The sequence below is a fragment of the Manis javanica genome, chromosome 12 (assembly GCF_040802235.1).
Source record: "Manis javanica isolate MJ-LG chromosome 12, MJ_LKY, whole genome shotgun sequence".
Classification (NCBI taxonomy): Eukaryota; Metazoa; Chordata; class Mammalia; order Pholidota; family Manidae; genus Manis; species Manis javanica.
Window position 1 is genome coordinate 85,410,062 of NC_133167.1, and position 18,632 is coordinate 85,428,693.

The 18,632-nt window shown below is 38.5% G+C and overlaps 1 protein-coding gene across 1 annotated transcript in view; it reads right to left on the reverse strand.

The window, feature by feature from the left end:
- Positions 1-18,632, reverse strand: part of LOC118971799 (uncharacterized) — a 21,332-nt gene continuing 2,700 nt past the window's right edge. The window contains exons 3-5 of the mRNA XM_037015036.2: positions 13,453-13,500; positions 12,142-12,163; positions 1-104 (exon numbers count right to left, since the gene is read on the reverse strand). Of these exons, the coding sequence (XP_036870931.1) occupies positions 68-104; positions 12,142-12,163; positions 13,453-13,500 (107 nt within the window). The 3' untranslated portion in view covers positions 1-67. The remainder of the gene's footprint in view (positions 105-12,141; positions 12,164-13,452; positions 13,501-18,632) is intronic.

Here is an 18,632-nt window from a genome sequence, read left to right on the forward strand (position 1 = left end):
CATTTTCTTTATTGCTCTTTTATTGTATTTGGGTAAAGATCCACTTTAAAATTTCCTTCTGTTCTCCTTAACTGTCTTCACTCCTGCTGCTTCCATACAGCACACTGTGAGAGATACAGATGAGAAGTTAAATGTCACAGTGAGTAGAAATAATAACTGCAAAAGTAACAAATACAACTGTTTGGAAATGCTAGCTCCATCTAAAATGTTAGTTTTGCCATCAAGATCCTGTGAACAGATTTCAGCTTAGTTTATAGTCAGAAACAATGATGGGTATAAAGAGGGTTCTTCATGCTCAGGGAATGAATCAGCCATAGCTAAAGCAGGAAATTATTTTCTTCTTTTCAAGGTAGATTTGATGTTTATTTCCCTGGAATAATTTACATAAGATAATTATTGCCTGTTTTATTTAAAAAAAACCAATTTTATTACCATTGATAACAGTCATTTTAGAGCCAAATTTAAGGAAAGGATATTATGAAACGGTTAGCTAGGCTTGTTTGGGTAGCTCTATGATGTTGTATAGAAGAGACTTAGGTAAATAACTTACTTTTTACATCTGAAGTGAGTTCTAGTATACAGTATCTGTTATTGTAAAAACAGCTGTTCTTAATAAGATATCCAAGTGATAATTTATTTTTCCCCAAACTGCCAGGCCTATTGATAATAAATCTGTCCGCCATCTTTTTTTTTTTTTTTTGAGAATATTTTTATGAGAAGAAATGGAGTAAAAATATTGACTGGGTCTTATGGTTGGGTATAGTGTTAATTTTATTCTAGGATTTTAATATAAGAAGGTTAAAAAAGGCTTTTCTATTAAAATTAGAAAATTGTACTTGCAACTAAGAATTTGGAAGGGGGAGAACATTAAAGCTCACCTAAACCAGTGAGGCAATGACTAATTCAGGAGAGATCACTTCTGTTTGACTGAATGACTAGGATATCAATTTCTCTGAATCCTGGTTTTTATTTTATATACACACACACATTACACACATATATGCATATATGTGTGTGGTTTTTTAAAAGTTATTTTTGAGATTATTTTAGGCCTCCTGAAGAGTTGTAAAAATAGTTTTTGTATACTTTTTACGCAACTTTCTCTTATGTTAGGATCTTGCATAACCACAGACATTTGTCAGAGTACAAAATTGGCCTTGGTACAATACTATTAACTAGAGTTTAAAAAGTAGGGATTTTCTTAGTCTTTTCACAGATATCCTTTTACTGTTCCAGGATCCCACCTTGGATGTAGCTGTTGTGTCTGTGCAGTGTCCTCCAACCTGTGCCAGTATATCATGACACCTACTGTTGTATTTCTGGTGGTGTTAACCTTAATCACTACCTAAGGTGGTGTCTGCTAGGATTCTCTACTGTAAACTTCCTATGTTTTCCTTTGTAATGACTAAATATTTGCCAGAGGTACTCTGAGACTGCAAATGTCCTGTTTCTGCTTAAACTTTTGCCTACTTGTTTTTGTATCCCTTGGTAGGTCTTGCTTTGTCAATTATATGTGGCATTCCAATGGCGATATTTTATTTCTCTCATTCCTTCTATGTTCATTAATTTGGATCATAAGGAAGGATTATCATTTCTGAATTTATTTAATTGTACATACTGAGGATGAGTGCCAACTTAGAACTGAAAGATGCGAACCATGCTGGAGTGACTCCAAATACATGGATCAAAAAAAGAACTAAATTGGTAACCCATTTCAGAAAATATAATGAACTTAAGAAGGAAAATAGTGGATAATTATTGATTTGTGGATTTGGTTCACTTTTTGACTTAGTATTGACTCCAGACTGAATTCAAAATTTTCTTGAAATTTCCCCTCTGGACTTTTAAAAAGTGTTCAAGTTTAAATTACTTTGGGTACAATTTTTGACAAAATCTTGAATAAAGTTACCCAGACCTGGTATGTTAAACACGGCCATATCTTTTTTATAAGAAGCCACTATTGTTCCAAAATAAGCATCAATTGAAGTATTTATATAAATGAGCTCTCATGAAGTATCTGGGGGATGAGCTATGCTCATCTCTACATTGTTGGTGTGGAATTCTTCTAAATGCTTACAAAAATAGGGTCTTGAAAACCTTGAGTTTAAAGGACTAAATTTAATGTAGTGCTGTTCAATGTAGGCAGATGTTTAAAAAATAACAAGTTGGCGTTTAAAAAAAAGTTTTTGGGGGGATGGACAGTTGATGATTGGATTCATCTTTTCTTTCTTTTTAGGAATATGAGTTTAAAGACTCTATTCCAGAGGAAATTATGAGTTTGAGGAGTCAGTTCTATGAAAAGGAGCCCTCTCCTGCTCCCACTCCCATTTTCCTCCCACAAAAGCAGCCACTTTCAACTGAGTTTTAAAAAATTACCTCCATCTTTTTTAATGATGCAGTTGTATTGCTGCTTCTCAATTTATCAGTTTGAGATCATTTCTACTGACTTTCCAGGACAGGGGATGAAGGCTTAAATTTCCCTCTTCCTCTACTGTCCACACATCTCAGTCAGGTAGTAAACTCCGATTACTTTTCCTTCCCTGAACAACTTGCTTGCCCTGGAATTAATCCTTTAATTTTGTTTGCTTATATACTTGACTAATTTGACCTCAAATCCTCCATCACTTGTCTAAATCTTCCCTCAAGATGCTCAGACATATATTGTATCGATTTCAAACTCCTGAAGAAGTCTGTCCAGAGCCACTAACTGGAGAATGGGTATTGCTGGGGCACACTGTCATTCTGGGATCCTACTCATCTGGGGGATTCTCTGCCTCTCCTGTTGATTTTCCATTTTCCCTACCCTCTGTCTGTCTTTTTCTTAGTTTATTCTCATTTTGGCAGAGCATGTTCTCTGGTAGCTTCCTCAAAAGGGTGCATTAAAAGTAATTTTATATCCTGTGTATTTGAAAATGTGTTTTTATAATCCTTTGTATGAAACCTGATTTTTCTTTCTGGAAGTTTGTAGAATATTTTTGTTCCCTGTTCTGAAATTTCCTAACAGTATAGCTTTGGTGTGGGTGTATTTTTGTTCATTTTCCTGGCACATTTCATTTTGGAACTTTATATCCTTAAATCCCATGACATTTTCTTAATATTTGTTTTTTTTGTTAATTTTCCCCCTCCACCACCCTCATCTTGCTAACTCTTTCTAGAATTCCTGCTGTTTCTGTTAGACCTCTTAGTTCTTTGATTTACTTCTCTTTTTTCATTTTTTGCCATCTTGCTGTACTTTGTGGGTAATTTACTCACCTTTGTCTTCCAACTCTATTGAGTTTTGTTTCTTGCATCACATTTTAAAAGTTCTAAGACTTTTTTTGTTCTCTGTGTTCTTTTATGGGATTCTGCTTTTGTTTGTAGTTGTAGCATCTTGTGTCTCTGAGGATATTAATAATAGTTTCTTGATTTTTTCTTCTGGAATAATGGATTTCCTCTAAAGTTGTTTTTTCCTTTCTTGATCTCCATCTTTATCATGTTAGAGATATTTCTCAGATGTCTGTTAGTTCTTGGTTGTGTTTTTTTTTACAGGGTTGTTGTCCTAGAGAGTCAAAATTGTTTCTAGAAAATGCTTCCTGACTATTCTGTTTAAAAGTATTATCTTTTCATAACCTTTCTTGGAAGGGGGATAGCTGTTTCAAATCTGGAATTAGGAAGGGAAGATTATTTGGATAGTTTTCTGTCCAGGGTGAAAACAGGAGGGTTTGCACTCTGTGGCTTTTCTCACCAGAGCAGCAGGTAGGAGCACGTTGGTTGTAATGAATGTGAGGCAGAGGGCGCCAGCTGCCAGGAGTGAGGATTTAGGAGTTTCTGGGGACAGTGCACGTTTTCTCTCAGCCAATCCTTAAATGTTCTTCTGTTTTGCAATATGTACTCCATCTTGGTAAGCTCATGCCAATGGCAGTATTGCCAGATAAAATAAAGGACCCCCAGTTACATCTGAATTTCAGATTAAAACAAATCGTTTTAATAAAAGTATGTTCCAAATACTGGATGGGACATACTCATACTAAAAATGATTGTTTTTCTGAAATTCAAATGGAACTGGGAGTAACTGTATTTTTTAAAATGAAGTTTTTATTTTGAGGTACTTGTAAGTTCACATGCAGTTGTAAGAGGTAATGCAGAGCTTCCGTGTACCCCTTACCCAGTTTCCCCTAATGGTAACATTGCAAGGTTTTACTGTAGCGTCCCAACCAGGACATTGGCGTTCTTGTAGTTTCAATGGCACAGTTAACTCCTCTTGTTGGCCTTTCAGAGCTGCACCTGCTTCTCCTTCCCCCTCTACCAAACCCCTGGCCACCATCAGTCTTTTTTCTATTTCTCCATTTTGTCATTTCAAGAATATTCTGGAAGTGCAATTGTACAGTATGTAACCATTAGAGATGGGCTTTTTTTCACCATGCATAATTTTCTTGAGAGTCATCCAAGTTGCTTCCTGAATCAGTAGTTCTTATTGCAAAGCAGTAGACTCTGATACGGCTGTACCACAGCTTGTTTCTATCTGCCTGTTGAAGGACATCTGGGCTGTTCCCAGTTTTGGGCTATTATTTTATTATGAACAATGCTGCTATGTACGTTGACGTACAGGTTTTCTATGAACATCGTCTTTATTTCCTTGGGATAAATGCCTAGAAGTGCAGTTCTGGGTCATATGGTAGTTACATGTTTAATTTTTTTAGGGAACTACCAGACTTTTCTAGGGTCTATACCACTTTACATTCCCACCAGCAGTGTTTCTCTGCATCTTTGCCAGTATTTGGCGCTGTCACTATTTTTTATCGTAGTCACTCTGGTAGGTGAATAATGATAGAACATTGTGGTTTAATTTGCATTCCCTTAGTGGTTAATGATGTTGAATATCTTTTTATGTGCTTATTTGTCATCTCTATATTCACTTCTGTGAAATGTCTGTGCATGTCTTCTACCCATTTTTAAACTTATTTTAGAATAATTTAGATTCACAGAAAAATGGTGCTGATACTGTAGAGTTCCCAAATACCCCAGCCCCCTATCATTAGCACCTTAAATTAGTGGTGTACACTTGTCACAATTAATGAATTAATGGACCAATATCGATACATTCTTTTTTTTTTTTTTTGGCTGATATGTCTCTTAAATTTCTTTTTTTGATGGTATCTGATCCTTTTATTTTATTTATTTTATTTTTTTTATTTCGGTATCATTAATCTATTAATTACATGAAGAACATTATGTTTAGTAGGCTCCCCCCTTCACCAAGTCCCCCACACATACTCCTTCACAGTCACTGTCCATCAGCATAGTAAGATGCTGTAAAATCACTACTTGTCTTCTCTGTGTTGCACAGCCCTCCCCGTGCCCCCATGACACTATACATGCTAATTGTAATGCCCTCTTTCTTTTTCCCCGCCCTTATCCCTCCCTCCCCACCCATCCTCCCCAGTCCCTTTCCCTTTGGTAACTGTTAGTCCATTCTTGGGTTCTGTGGTTCTGCTGCTGTTTTGTTCCTTCAGTTTTCCTTTGTTCTTATATTCCACATATGAGTGAAATCATTTGGTACTTGTCTTTCTCCACCTGGCTTATTTCACTGAGCATAATACCCTCTAGCTCCATCCATGTTGTTGCAAATGGTAGGATCTGTTTTTTTCTTATGGCTGAGTAATATTCCATTGTGTATATGTACCACATCTTCTTTATCCATTCATCTGCTGATGGACACTTAGGTTGCTTCCATATCTTGGCTATTGTAAATAGTGCAGTGATAAACATAGGGGTGCACCTGTCTTTTTCAAACTGGAGTGCTGCATTCTTAGGGTAAATTCCCAGAAGTGGAATTCCTGGGTCAAATGGTATTTCTATTTTGAGCATTTTGAGGAACCTCCATACTGCTTTCCACAATGGTTGAACTAATTTACATTCCCACCAGCAGTGTAGGAGGGTTCCCCTTTCTCCACAACCTTGCCAACATTTTTTGATGTTTGTCTTTTGGATGGTAGCCATCCTTACTGGTGTGAGGTGATATCTCATTCTGGTTTTAATTTGCATTTCTCTGATGACAAGTGATGTGGAGCATTTTTTCATGTGTCTATTGGCGATCTGAATTTCTTCTTTAGAGAACTGTCTATTCAGCTCCTCTGCCCATTTTTTAATTGGATTATTTGCTTTTTGTTTGTTGAGGTGCGTGAGCTCTTTATATATTTTGGATGTCAACCCTTTATCGGATCTGTCATTTCTGAATATATTCTCCCATACTGTAGGATACCTTTTTGTTCTATTCATGGTGTCCTTTGCTGTACAGAAGCTTTTCAGCTTGATATAGTCCCACTTGTTCATTTTTGCTTTTGTTTCCCTTGCCCAGGGAGATATGTTCAAGAAGAGGTCACTCATGTTTATGTCTAAGAGATTTTTGCCCATGTTTTTTTCTAAGGGCTTTATGGTTTCATGACCTACGTTCAAGTCTTTGATCCATTTTGAATTTACTTTTGTGTATGGAGTTAGACAGTGATCCAGTTTCATTCTTACATGTAGCTGTCCAGTTTTGCCAGCACCATCTGTTGAAGAGACTGTCGTTTCCCCATTGTATGTCCATGGCTCCTTGATCGTATATTAATTGGCCATATATGTTTGGGTTAATGTCTGGAGTCTCTATTCTGTTCCACTGGTCTGTGGCTCTGTTCTTGTGCCAGTACCAAACTGTCTTGATTACTGTGGCTTTGTAGTTGAGCTTGAAGTTGGGGAGTGAGATGCCCCCCACTTTATTCTTCCTTCTCAGGATTGCTTTGGCTATTCAAGAGTCTTTGGTGGTTCCATATGAATTTTTGAACTATTTGTTCCAGTTCATTGAAGACTGCTGTTGGAAATTTGATAGGGATTGCATCGAATTTGTATATTGTTTTGGGCAGGATGGCCATTTTGACGATATTAATTCTTCCAGCCAGGAGCATGGGATAAGTTTCCATTTGTTAGTGTTCTCTTTAATTTCTCTTAAGAATGTCTTATTGTTTTCAGGGTATAGGTCTTTCACTTCCTTGGTTAGGTTTATTCCTAGGTATTTTATTCTTTTTGATGCTATTGTGAATGGAATTGTTTTCCTGATTTCTCTTTCTATTAGTTCATTGTTAGTGTATAGGAAAGCCACAGATTTCTGTGTGTTAATTTTGTATCCTGCAACTTTGCTGTATTCCGATATCAGTTCTAGTAATTTTGGAGTGGAGTCTTTAGGGTTTTTTATGTACAATATCATGTCATCTGCAAATAGTGACAGTTTGACTTCTTCTTTACCAGTCTGGATTCCTTGTATTTCTTTGTTTTGTCTAATTGCCATGGCTAGGACCTCCAGCACAATGTTGAATAACAGTGGGGAGAGTGGGCATCTCTGTCTTGTTCCCGATCTCAGAGGAAAAGCTTTCAGCTTCTCGCTGTTCAGTATGATGTTGGCTGTGGGTTTATCATATATGGCCTTTATAATGTTGAGGTACTTGTCCTCTATGCTCATTTTGTTGAGAGTTTTTATCATGAATGGATGTTGAATTTTGTTGAATGCCTTTTCAGCATCTATGGAGATGATCATGTGGTTTTTGTCTTTCTTTTTTTTGATGTGGTGGATGATGTTGATGGATTTTCAAATGTTGTACCATCCTTGCATCCCTGGGATGAATCCCACTTGGTCATGGTGTTTGATCCTTTTGATGTATTTTTGAATTTGGTTTGCTAATATTCTGTTGAGTATTTTTGCATCTACGTTCATCAGGGATATTGGTCTGTAGTTTTCTTTTTTGGTGGGGTCTTTGCCTGGTTTTGGTATTAGGGTGATACATCAAATGAGGTTGGGAGTATTCCCTCCTCTTCTATTTTTTGGAAAACTTTAAGGAGAATGGGTATTATGTCTTCTCTGTATGTCTGATAAAGTTCCAAGGTAAATCCATTTGGCCCAGGGGTTTTGTTCTTGGGTAGTTTTTTGATTACCGCTTCAATTTTGTTGCTGGTAATTGGTCTGTTTAGATTTTCTGTTTCTTTCTGGGTCAGTCTTGGAAGATTGTATTTTTCTAGGAAGTTGTCCATTTCTCCTAGGTTTTCCAGCTTGTTAGCATATAGGTTTTCATAGTACTCTCTAATAATTCTTTGTATTTCTGTGGGGTCTGTTTTGATTTTTCTTTTCTCGTTTCTGATTCTGTTGATGTGTGTTGACTGTCTTTTTCTCTTAATAAGTCTGGCTAGAGGCTTATCTATTTTGTTTATTCTCTCGAAGAACCAGCTTTTGGTTTCATTGATTTTTTTCTATTGTTTTATTCTTCTCAATTTTATTTATTTCTTCTCTGATCTTTATTATGTCCCTCCGTCTGCTGACCTTCGGCCTCATTTGTTCTTCTTTTTCCAATTTCGATAATTGTGACATTAGACTATTCATTTGAGATTGTTCTTCCTTCTTTAAATATGCCTGGATTGCTATATACTTTCCTCTTAAGACTGCTTTTGCTGCGTCCCACAGTAGTTGGTGCTTTGTGTTGTTGTTGTCATTTGTTTCCATATATTGCTGGATCTCTATTTTAATTTGGTCGTTGATCCATTGATTATTTAGGAGCATGTTGTTAAGCCTTCATGTGTTTGTGAGCCTTTTTGCTTTCTTTGTACAATTTATTTCTAGTTTTATGCCTTTGTGGTCTGAAAAGTTGGTTGGTAGGATTTCAGTCTTTTGGAATTTACTGAGGCTCTTTTTGTGGCCTAGTATGTGGTCTATTCTGGAGAATGTTCCATGTGCACTTGAGAAGGATGTGTATCCTGTTGCTTTTGGATGTAGAGTTCTATAGATATCTATTAGGTCCATCTGTTCTAGTGTGTTGTTCAGTGTCTCTGTGTCCTTACTTATTTTCTGTCTGGTGGATCTGTCCTTTAGAGTGAATGGTGTTTTGAAGTCTCCCAAAATGAATGCATTGCATTCTATTTCCTCCTTTAATTCTGTTAGTATTTGTTTCACATATATTGGTGCTCCTATATTGGGTGCATATATGTTTATAATGGTTATATCCTCTTGTTGGACTGAGCCCTTTATCATTATGTAATGTCCTTCTTTATCTCTTGTTACTTTCTTTGTTTTGAAGTCTATTTTGTCTGATACTAGTATTGCAACAGCTGCTTTTTCTCCCTGTTGTTTGCATGAAATATCTTTTTCCATCCCTTGACTTTTAATCTGTGCATGTCTTTGGGTTTGAGGTGAGTCTCTTGTAAGCAGCACATAGATGGGTCTTGCTTTTTTATCCATTCAGTTACTCTGTATCTTTTGATTGGTGCATTCAGTCCATTTACATTTAGGGTGATTATTGAAAGATATGTACTTATTACCATTGCAGGCTTTAGATTTGTGCTTACCAAAGGGTCAAGGTTAGCTTCTTTACCACCTTACTGTCTAACTTAACTTGCTAATTGAGCTATTATTATAAACACAGTTTGAGGATTATTTCTCTCCGTTCTTATTCCTCCTCCTCCGTTCTTCATATGTTGGGTGTTTTGTTCTGTGCTCTTTTTAGGAGTGCTCCCATCTAGAGCATTCCCTCTAAGATACCCTGTAGAGGTGGTTTGTGGGAGGCAAATTCCCTCAAATTTTGCTTGTCTGGGAATTGTTTAATTCCTCCTTCATGTTTAAATGATAATCGTGCTGAATACAGTATCCTTGGTTCAAGGCCCTTCTGTTTCATTGCATTAAATATATCATGCCATTCTCTTCTGGCCTGTAAGGTTCTGTTGAGAAGTCTGATGATAGCCTGATGGGTTTTCCTTTGTAGGTGACCTTTTTTCTCTCTCTGGCTGTCTTTAATACTCTGTTCTTGTCCTTGATCTTTGCCATTTTAATTATTATGTGTCTTGGTGTTGTCCTTTTTGGGTCCCTTCTGTTGGGAGTTCGGTGTGCTTCTGTAGTCTGAGCAACTATTTCCTTCCCCAGTTTGGGGAAGTTCTCAGCAATTATTTCTTCAAAGATACTTTCTATCCCTTTTTCTCTCTATTCTTCTTCTGGTAACCATATAATGCGGATATTGTTCCTTTTGGATTGGTCACACAGTTGTCTTAATATTGTTTCATTCCTGGAGATCCTTTTATCTCTCTCTGCATCAGCTTCTCTGCTGTTCCTGTTCTCTGGTTTCTATTCCATCAATGGCCTCTTGCATCTTATCTATTCTGCTTATAAATCCTTCCAGCAATTGTTTCATTTCTGTAATCTCCCTCTGGACATCATCCCTTAGATCTTGTATATTTCTCTGCAGCTTCGTCAGCATGGTTATGAACTTTATTTTGAATTCTTTTTCAGGAAGACTGGTTAGGTGTATCTCCTCAGGGGTTGTGATTTTGGTATGTATCAAATTCTTCTGCCTTTTCATGGTGATAGAGATAGTTTGCGGAGCTGGTGCAAGTGATGGCTGGGAGAACGTCCCTTCTTGTTGGTTTGTGGCCTGCCTCTCCTAGGAGAAGAGCGACCTCTAGCAGCTTGTGCTGGGCAGCTGCTCACAGATGGGGCTTCTGATTCTTGCCTGGCTGCTATGGAGTTTAGCTCCACGGTTGCTGTGGGCATGAGCCTGTCTCGGGCTGCTGCTCCAATATGGCGAAGCCGTGTTGGAGGGGAAACAGCTGGGAGGCTGTTTATCTCCGTGAGGGGCCTCTGAGCTGTGCTGCTGCCCAGGGAGTTAGGGTGCCCCGAGTTCCCCGGGATTCCCAGCCGCTAGGCTAAGTGTCCGAGGACGCTTCCGTCCAGCGGTAGGGTCCCTGTCCCATTAAGACTTTCAAAAAGCACTCGCTTTTCTTTGTCCCAGGGGCACCAGCTGCGGTGACCTGCTCACAGGTCTTACTGTCCTGTTTCCCTAGTTTCCAGCACCCCACACATGCACTGTGTGTCTGCGCTCCGGTGCGGATGGCTGGGGCTGGGTGTTAAGCAGTCCTGGGCTCCCTCTCCCTCCCTGCTCTGACTCCTCTCCTCCCGCTGGGAGCTGGGGTGAGGGGTGCTCGGGTCCCACTGGGTTGCGGCTTGTATCTTACCCCCTTCGCGAGGCGCTGGGTTCTCGCAGGTGTGGATGTAGTCTGGCTATTGTCCTGTGTCTTCTGGGCTCTCTTTTAGGAAGAATTGTATTTTCAAAAATATATGTGGTTTTGGGAGGAGAGTTCCGCTGCTCTACTCGTGCCGCCATCTTGGCTCCTTCCTCGATACATTCTTTTTAACTGAAGTCCACACTTTCTTAAGATTTCCTTCATTTTTACCTATCATCCTTCTCTTCTCACAGGATCCCATTCAGGATGCACATTGTAGTCAGTCATCGTGTCTCCTTAGGCGACTGTTGGCTGTGACGTTTTCATAGATTTTCCTTGTTTTTGATGAACTTGACAGTCTTGATTAGGTCAGGTGTTTTTTAGAAAGCCGCTCAGAAGGGCTATTTCTGATGTTTTTCTCTTAATTATACTGGGGCTATGGTTTTGGGGAGGAAGACCACAGAGGTAAGTGCTCTTCTCATCATATATGAAATGTACATTCCATTTACATCATTTACACTGTTGGAGTTAATCTTAATTCCCTGGCTGAGGTGGTCATCGTCAGGTTTCTCCACTATAAAATTACTTTTTTTCCCTTTTGATACTGTCCTCTGTGGAAGGAAGTCACTAAATATGGCTCCACGTAACAGGGCAGTTACCTTCCACCTCCTTGAGGGTGTTTATATACATAAGTTATTTGGAATTTCCCTGCAAGGTGGATTTGTCTCTTCTCTCCCACTTGTTTGTTTAATCAGTCATTTATACCAGTATAGACTCACGGGTATTTATTTTATACTTTATGTTATAATCTAATACTACTTTTTTTTGTTGCTCAAATTGTCTTGCTTTGGCCATGGGGGGCCCTTTCGATGGTGTCCTTCGACACACCCCCTTCACTGTGTGGCTTCCCCTGCCCTTTATTACAGGGTTCCCAGGCTCATCTTGTATATTTCTTTCTTTAGTCCTAGAATCAGTTATTTCTCCAAGATGCCTTGTTTCTTCTTATTGAAGAATGAATGGTATGGAAACCAAATTTGGACTCTATTATTTGTCTTTTCACTGTTGAGTTTTGAGAATTCTTTATTTCTTAGATACCACAGTCTTTTGTTTGGGTATGTGGTTTGCAATATTTTATCCCACTTTGTAGCTTGCCTTTTCATCTTCTTAGCAGAGTCTTTCAGGGGGCAAAAGAAAAGTTTTTTTAAATTAGTGTTTAAAGATCAGACTTCTGGAAGTCAAGACTAAGAACTTGCTTGTCCCTAGTTTCTGAAGATTTCCACCTATTTTCTCTAAAAGTGATATATTTTACATTTGCATATGCTCATTCTAATCACCCCCACCATGAGGGAAACTTGGCTTGCTGGAAACTTAAAGGGCTGGAAGACAGCCACCTTTCTGCCCAGTTTTATTTGAACTGATCAGGTTATCAGCTCTCAGAACAGCCCTCATTGAAGTAAGAGAAGTCATAAGAAAGTGTAAGTCACTTTCCTCAAAGTAACAAAATTTCCAAAATTGCTCAAATTGAGGGCAGGAACTGTTGAGTTGTGGCTGTAATCAAATGCATTTCAGGAATGGTTTACAGACTTAACAAAAATTGCCATCTTTGGGCTGGAACAGAACACCACACTGGGTATCTCTGAGGATCCTTCTGTTGGGGAGGTTGAGTTTATTTTCCTGGGTTCTTGTCCCTGTCACAATAAAGAATTGAAGGGCAGAGACACAGTAGGGAAGCAGAGTAGAAATTTTAGTTGAATACACTCCAAATACACCGAGGAGCAGGCTAGAGTCAAGGTAGATCAAGGCGGTTTATTCTAATACACTCCAAGGGCGGAGTGGGCCAGGGTCAAGGTAGACAAAGGCAGGTTTAATTGAATAAAGCAGAGAGGAAGGAAGAATCAGAGGAAAAGGAAGCTCATTGAACTCTGCTCAGCATAAGGGCAAATCCTCTGCCAACTCCTAAAGCCAGGGTCACCTGGTGTCCGGTTTCCCCTTGGATCTGCTCAGCAGTGTGAGAACTAAGGCCCTACCTCCCTGTGATTTGGGGGAGCAGCAGAGCACTAGATGGAGTGAGGTTATGTTCTGAGAATTTACCAAAGGCAAAGAGAAGAGATTTTCAGGCAGGCTACTAAGGAGCATGATCGTATAGCTGCAGTCCCGTCCAGGTCACCCAGGCAATGGGAACTTGCAGGCCCAAATAGAGCTCTTAGGAGCCCCTCCCTATGTATCTGCAGTAGGAGAGAGTGATGCACTCAAAGGCGAGGGTGGGCAACCTAGGAGAGGAGGTGTGCTTAAGGGTTTGGGATCTAGGGTGTTATAGGGCCTTTTTAGGTAAGGGTCAGCATAAGGCATCATGTGTACAGGGGATTCAGAATTCCTTTGAAGTTTTGTCTTAAGAACAGGGTTATTTAGGTGACTATGTTGGTTTGGAACTTCAGCATTCTTTGTCCACATAGGTTTACTTACACTTCTGAGGTCTGTCTCCTGCCCTGGCCACATAGTTACTTGATCCTGCTGGAGGAAGAAGAAAAAACAGCATAAAGGTTAAGTTAAAGAATAAGCTGGGCTTTTTAGGAGGCTGAAATAAATTCACAAGGGGCAGGATCTAATTGGTACAATGAAGACTTGGGTTGTGCTTGGATACTTTTCTTTCTCTGGGGAATCTCTGGACTTTCCAAGTTGCTCCTGGCCTTTGGAGCTTCAGCTAATTAACTCATTAACTGTGAGTCCTTTCTGGCTCTCTAGTTTTATCTGGTTAACTCTTTGAGTCTCTTTTAATGGGCTTTTACTGGCCTTATTCTCCCTCCACCCACTCATATCTATTTTTCTGCCTAACACTTCTAGTTCTGACATTCTTATAAGCAAAGTCAGGTGTACAGCTGACATTATAGCCCAGGTTTTGTTTCCTGTTCTAAGTATCTTGCCTCCTCATAGCAGCATACTGCACAGTATATTCTTGATTAAAATGTAGATTAATGACACCCCCTCACTCCAATTAATTTAACTACTCTACTTAATCATAATTTCTAGGTGTTATATCTGAAAATCTACATTTCAGAGTCTACTGAGCTTTACTCCTTGATTCACTAGAGTCTGAGAGTCACTGCCACTGCCTGAAGGCCTGGTCTTGCTATTTTAGTCAGCAGCAGAGACAGCCTTTGCACCCTCAGCTCTGGATGTTGGCCCGCCAGGGACCAAGCACTTCTGCCTCCCGAAACTGTATCCTCATACCACTGAATTCCTTGATAGGCACTCAGTGCATACTTTACAAATACTGAAATACAGTTACTTCTGGAAAGAAATGGGAATTTAAAATTGATGCCTAACAATTATTCTGAATGTGGATGTGAAATCCAGTTGTTTCATGACCCATAGATTCTTGCTTTTGCTCTTTGGCAGCTTACTGGCAGTTAGCATTATTTTTTGTTTTAAGTTTGGGGTCAGCAAAACTACCTACCACCAGAGACCAGATTTAACAGACTGCCTGTTTTTTATTGAGACACAGCCCCAGTCATCAGTTTATACATTGTCTCTGGTTTTTGTGCTACAAAAGGAGAACTGATTAGCTGTGACAGAAACCTCTTGGCCCACAGAGCCTCAAATATTTATCTGACCCTATGCAGAAAAAAAAAATTGCTGCCTCCTGCATTAGGGAATTGAAAGGGAAAAAGTAAAGTTTGTTTCACATTTTACCATTTAGGTCTTTTTTGGTAAAAGATTTGATAAACAATTGTAAACAATAGCCTGTGACAGTAAGTGGGGTTTATTGAGACATACCATAAGATATTCTCTCTCTGAAACTACCTGCCCACTGGGCCTTTGTGGGTACCTAAAATTTATTCTGCTTAAAGCTGTTTTACTCCAAGTGTGAATCCCATCCTACCTGCATCTAAATCATCTGGAGTGGTTGTTGAAATGCAGATTCCTAAATCCCACCAAAAACCTACTGATAGAATTTCTGGAGGCATGCTGAACACTTGATTACTCCCTCTTCTGTAGCTTTCACTGTATTTGCTCCCAGTCTCCATTAGGCAGTCAACAAGATAAATTTATTAGTTTACCTGCTTGTCCCTCCAGTAAGACAATGAACTCCTTTAAGGTATGTATTGTGTTATTCATTACTCTTTTTTTCCAGGCCCCTGCATGGGCACTTTTTTTTTTTTTTTTTTGCATGGGCACATTTAATTGCTGTTCTCAAAAAGTGGTCCGTGGACGCTGGGGTCTTAGAGACTCAGGGGTCAAGCCTGTTTACTTAATTGTACTAAGACATGATTTACCTTTTTCGCTGTGTGTTGACATTGGCACTGTTGGTGCAAAGTAACAGTGGGTACACACTGCTGGTACCTTAGCAGGAAATTAAGGCATGAAAACCAATTGTATTATGAGTCATTGTACTGTCCACTGCCATGCATTTATAATAAAATAGTGCCAGTTTCACCTAAGAGTACTCTATGAAGCAGTAAAAATTATTCTTAATCCTTGAGTTTACACCGGTTTCATAATCTGTGTGACAAAACGATTAGCATACATAAAACAATATTGCTTACTGAAGTACACTGGCTTCTGGAGGAACAAGCACTTGATGGATTATTTATTTGAATTGGTAATTGAACTAGCCACTCTTGCATGAAACACCATTTTCATATGAAAGTACAGCTGACAAACTGTGGCTATTCAGGTTTAGGTATTTGGCAGAACTTTTCTAGGTGACAAAGTGAGCTTGTCACTTCAAAGAAAACAACTATTTGTTGCCAATGATAAAATTTGACCTTTCAAGAAAAAGTATAATTTTGAAGAACTTTTATCTGCTATGAGCTTGACAACTTCAGAATACTTAAAGACTTTTCTAATAAGATTGGTGGTAATTTTTAGAAAAATATATAATGAAGTATGTTAACATTTGGAAGATTGCATAGCTCAGTGAACTGATATTTTCCATATGACCAGAGTACATGATGTTTTAGTTATACATGGGAAAAAAATCCATTCAAAAGGTCATGGATGCAAGATAGACCAATGGATTTTAATGTAGCAGAGCACAAACTTCACTGATAGGTTTCCAGAGTCCACATTGCAACTAACTTTCAAGAAACTTCCATTTGTTGAATTTTAGTGTAGCATTAAAAAGAATACCCATAACTATCTGAAAAGGCTATTAAAATACTCCTTCCTTCTCCAGCTATGTAACTGAGTGAGACTGGATTTTCTTCGTATCTATCACCCAAAACTAAAATGGTAATAGTTTGAATGCAGGGGCAAATATGAGGATCCATTCATTTCCTATTAGACCAGACAAATTTACAAAAATGTAAAACAATGCCATTCTTTTTCTCTGATTTTTTATTTGCAAACTATTTCTCCAAAAAATATTTACATGAGATGGGTTTTTCTTTTTACTGTTAAGATTAACAAATACTTAAATTTCTCAATTATAATTTCTAATATAGTATGCAGTGAGAGATGGAACTTACATAAACAATATTTTTTATGGTATTCAGTAATTTAAGAGTATAAAGAAATCTAAGACCAAAAAAGTTGAGAACAGCTGGTATAGAGGATGCACTAGGATTTTGAGACAGAGGACCTGAATTCAAGTTATGGTTGTGTTACTTAACTGACTCCTGTTTAGGTAAGTTGCTCAGGTGTAGGCTATGAAGGCAGACTTTTGATACGTTTGGCTCCATCACTTGCTGGATGGGCAAGTCATCTTACCTCTGCAAGTAGAGATAACTGTGCTCTGAGGAATAAATGGCATTACACTGTAAAATGCTTACAGTTATACCTAGACACAGCAAGAGCTCAGTACATACTAACCACAATTCTTTGTCTACAGTATTAGTCATTTGGCAAGATCCCAGAGAATGGGACACAGTTCCTTCTTTATCTTCTCCTAGGAGAGCAGAAGCTGTTTAATTTAGGTGTTACACCGCATTTGAGAAGGTGTAAGTAAACCTCAGTATTTGTGTGTGGCTGTTAACCTGTAAGAGAATTACTATGTTAAAAAAAAATCCCTTTCAGTTTTTTTTTTCGGTTTCTGAAGAAATAACTGAAAAACATGCCCTAAACCGTTGCCCTCTAATCTAGAAAAGAGTAAAGTGTTTCACTGAATACCTAAAAGAACTGAGGTCTTCCAGAGAAGTAAATACTCAGGAGAGCTGGGCAAGGCTACTACTCAGCTTTGTGACTGGGAAATTAGTCAAGCTTTTCTCCTCAGTTATGTCATCTTGTTTGGATAAAAATATCCCGTCTCATCAAAAAACTACCCAAGAACAAAACCCCCGGAACAGATGGATTCACCACTGAATTTTATCAGACATTTAGAGAAGACATAATACTCATTCTCCTTAAAGTTTTCCAAAAAATAGAAGAGGAGGGAATACTTCCAAACTCATTCTATGAAGCCAGCATCACTCTAATACCAAAACCAGGCAAAGACACTACAAAAAAAAAACAAACTACAGACCAATATCCCTGATGAGCATAGATGCAAAAATACTCAACAAAGTATTAGCAAACTGAGTTAAAAAATACATCAAGAGGATCATACACCATGACCAAGTGGGATTCATCTCAGGGATGCAAGGATGGTACAACATTCGAAAATCCACCACATTAACAAAAAGGAGGACAAAAACCACACGATCATCTCCATAGATGCTAAAAAAGCATTTGACAAAATTCAACATCCATTCGTGATAAAGACTCTCAACAAAAATGGATATAGCGGGCAAGTACCTCAACATAATAAAGGCCATATATGTCAAACCCACAGCCAACATCATACTTAACAGCGAGAAGCTGAAAGCTTTTCCCCTAAGATAGGGAACAAGACAAGCTGCCCACTCTCCCCACTTTTATTCAGCATAGTACTGGAGGTCCTAGCAATGGCAATCAGACAAAACACAGAAATAAAAGGCATCCAGATTGGTAAGGAAGAAGTCAAACTGTCACTATTTGCAGATAACATGATATTGTACATAAAAAACTCTAAAGAATCCACTCCAAAACTACCAGAACTAATATCTGAATTCAGCAAAGTTACAGGATACAAAATTAACACACAGAAATCTGTTGCATTCCTATATACTAACAATGAACTAGTAGAGAAATCAGGAAAACAATTCCATTCACAATTGCATCAAAAAGAACAAAATACCTAGGAATAAACCTAACCAAGGAAGTGAAAGACCTATACCCTGAAAACTACAAGACACTCTTAAGAGAAAGAGGACACTTAAGAAATGGAAATTGATCCCATGCTCTTGGGTAGGAAGAATTAATATTGTCAAAATGGCCGTCCTGCCTAAAGCAATGTACAGATTCAATGCAATCCCTATCAAAATACCAACAGCATTCTTCAGTGAACTGGAACAAACAGTTTTAAAATTCATATGGAACCACAAAAGACCCCGAATAGCCAAAGCAATTCTGAGAAGGAAGAATAAAGCAGGGGGGATCTTGCTTCCCAACTTCAAGCTCTCTTACAAAAGCCACAGTAATCAAGACAATTTGGTACTGGCACAAGAACAGACCCATAGACCAGTAGAACAGACTAGAGAGTCCAGATATAAACCCAAGCATATATGGTCAATTAATATACGATAAAGGAGCTATGGATATAGAATGGGGAAATGACAGCCTCTTCA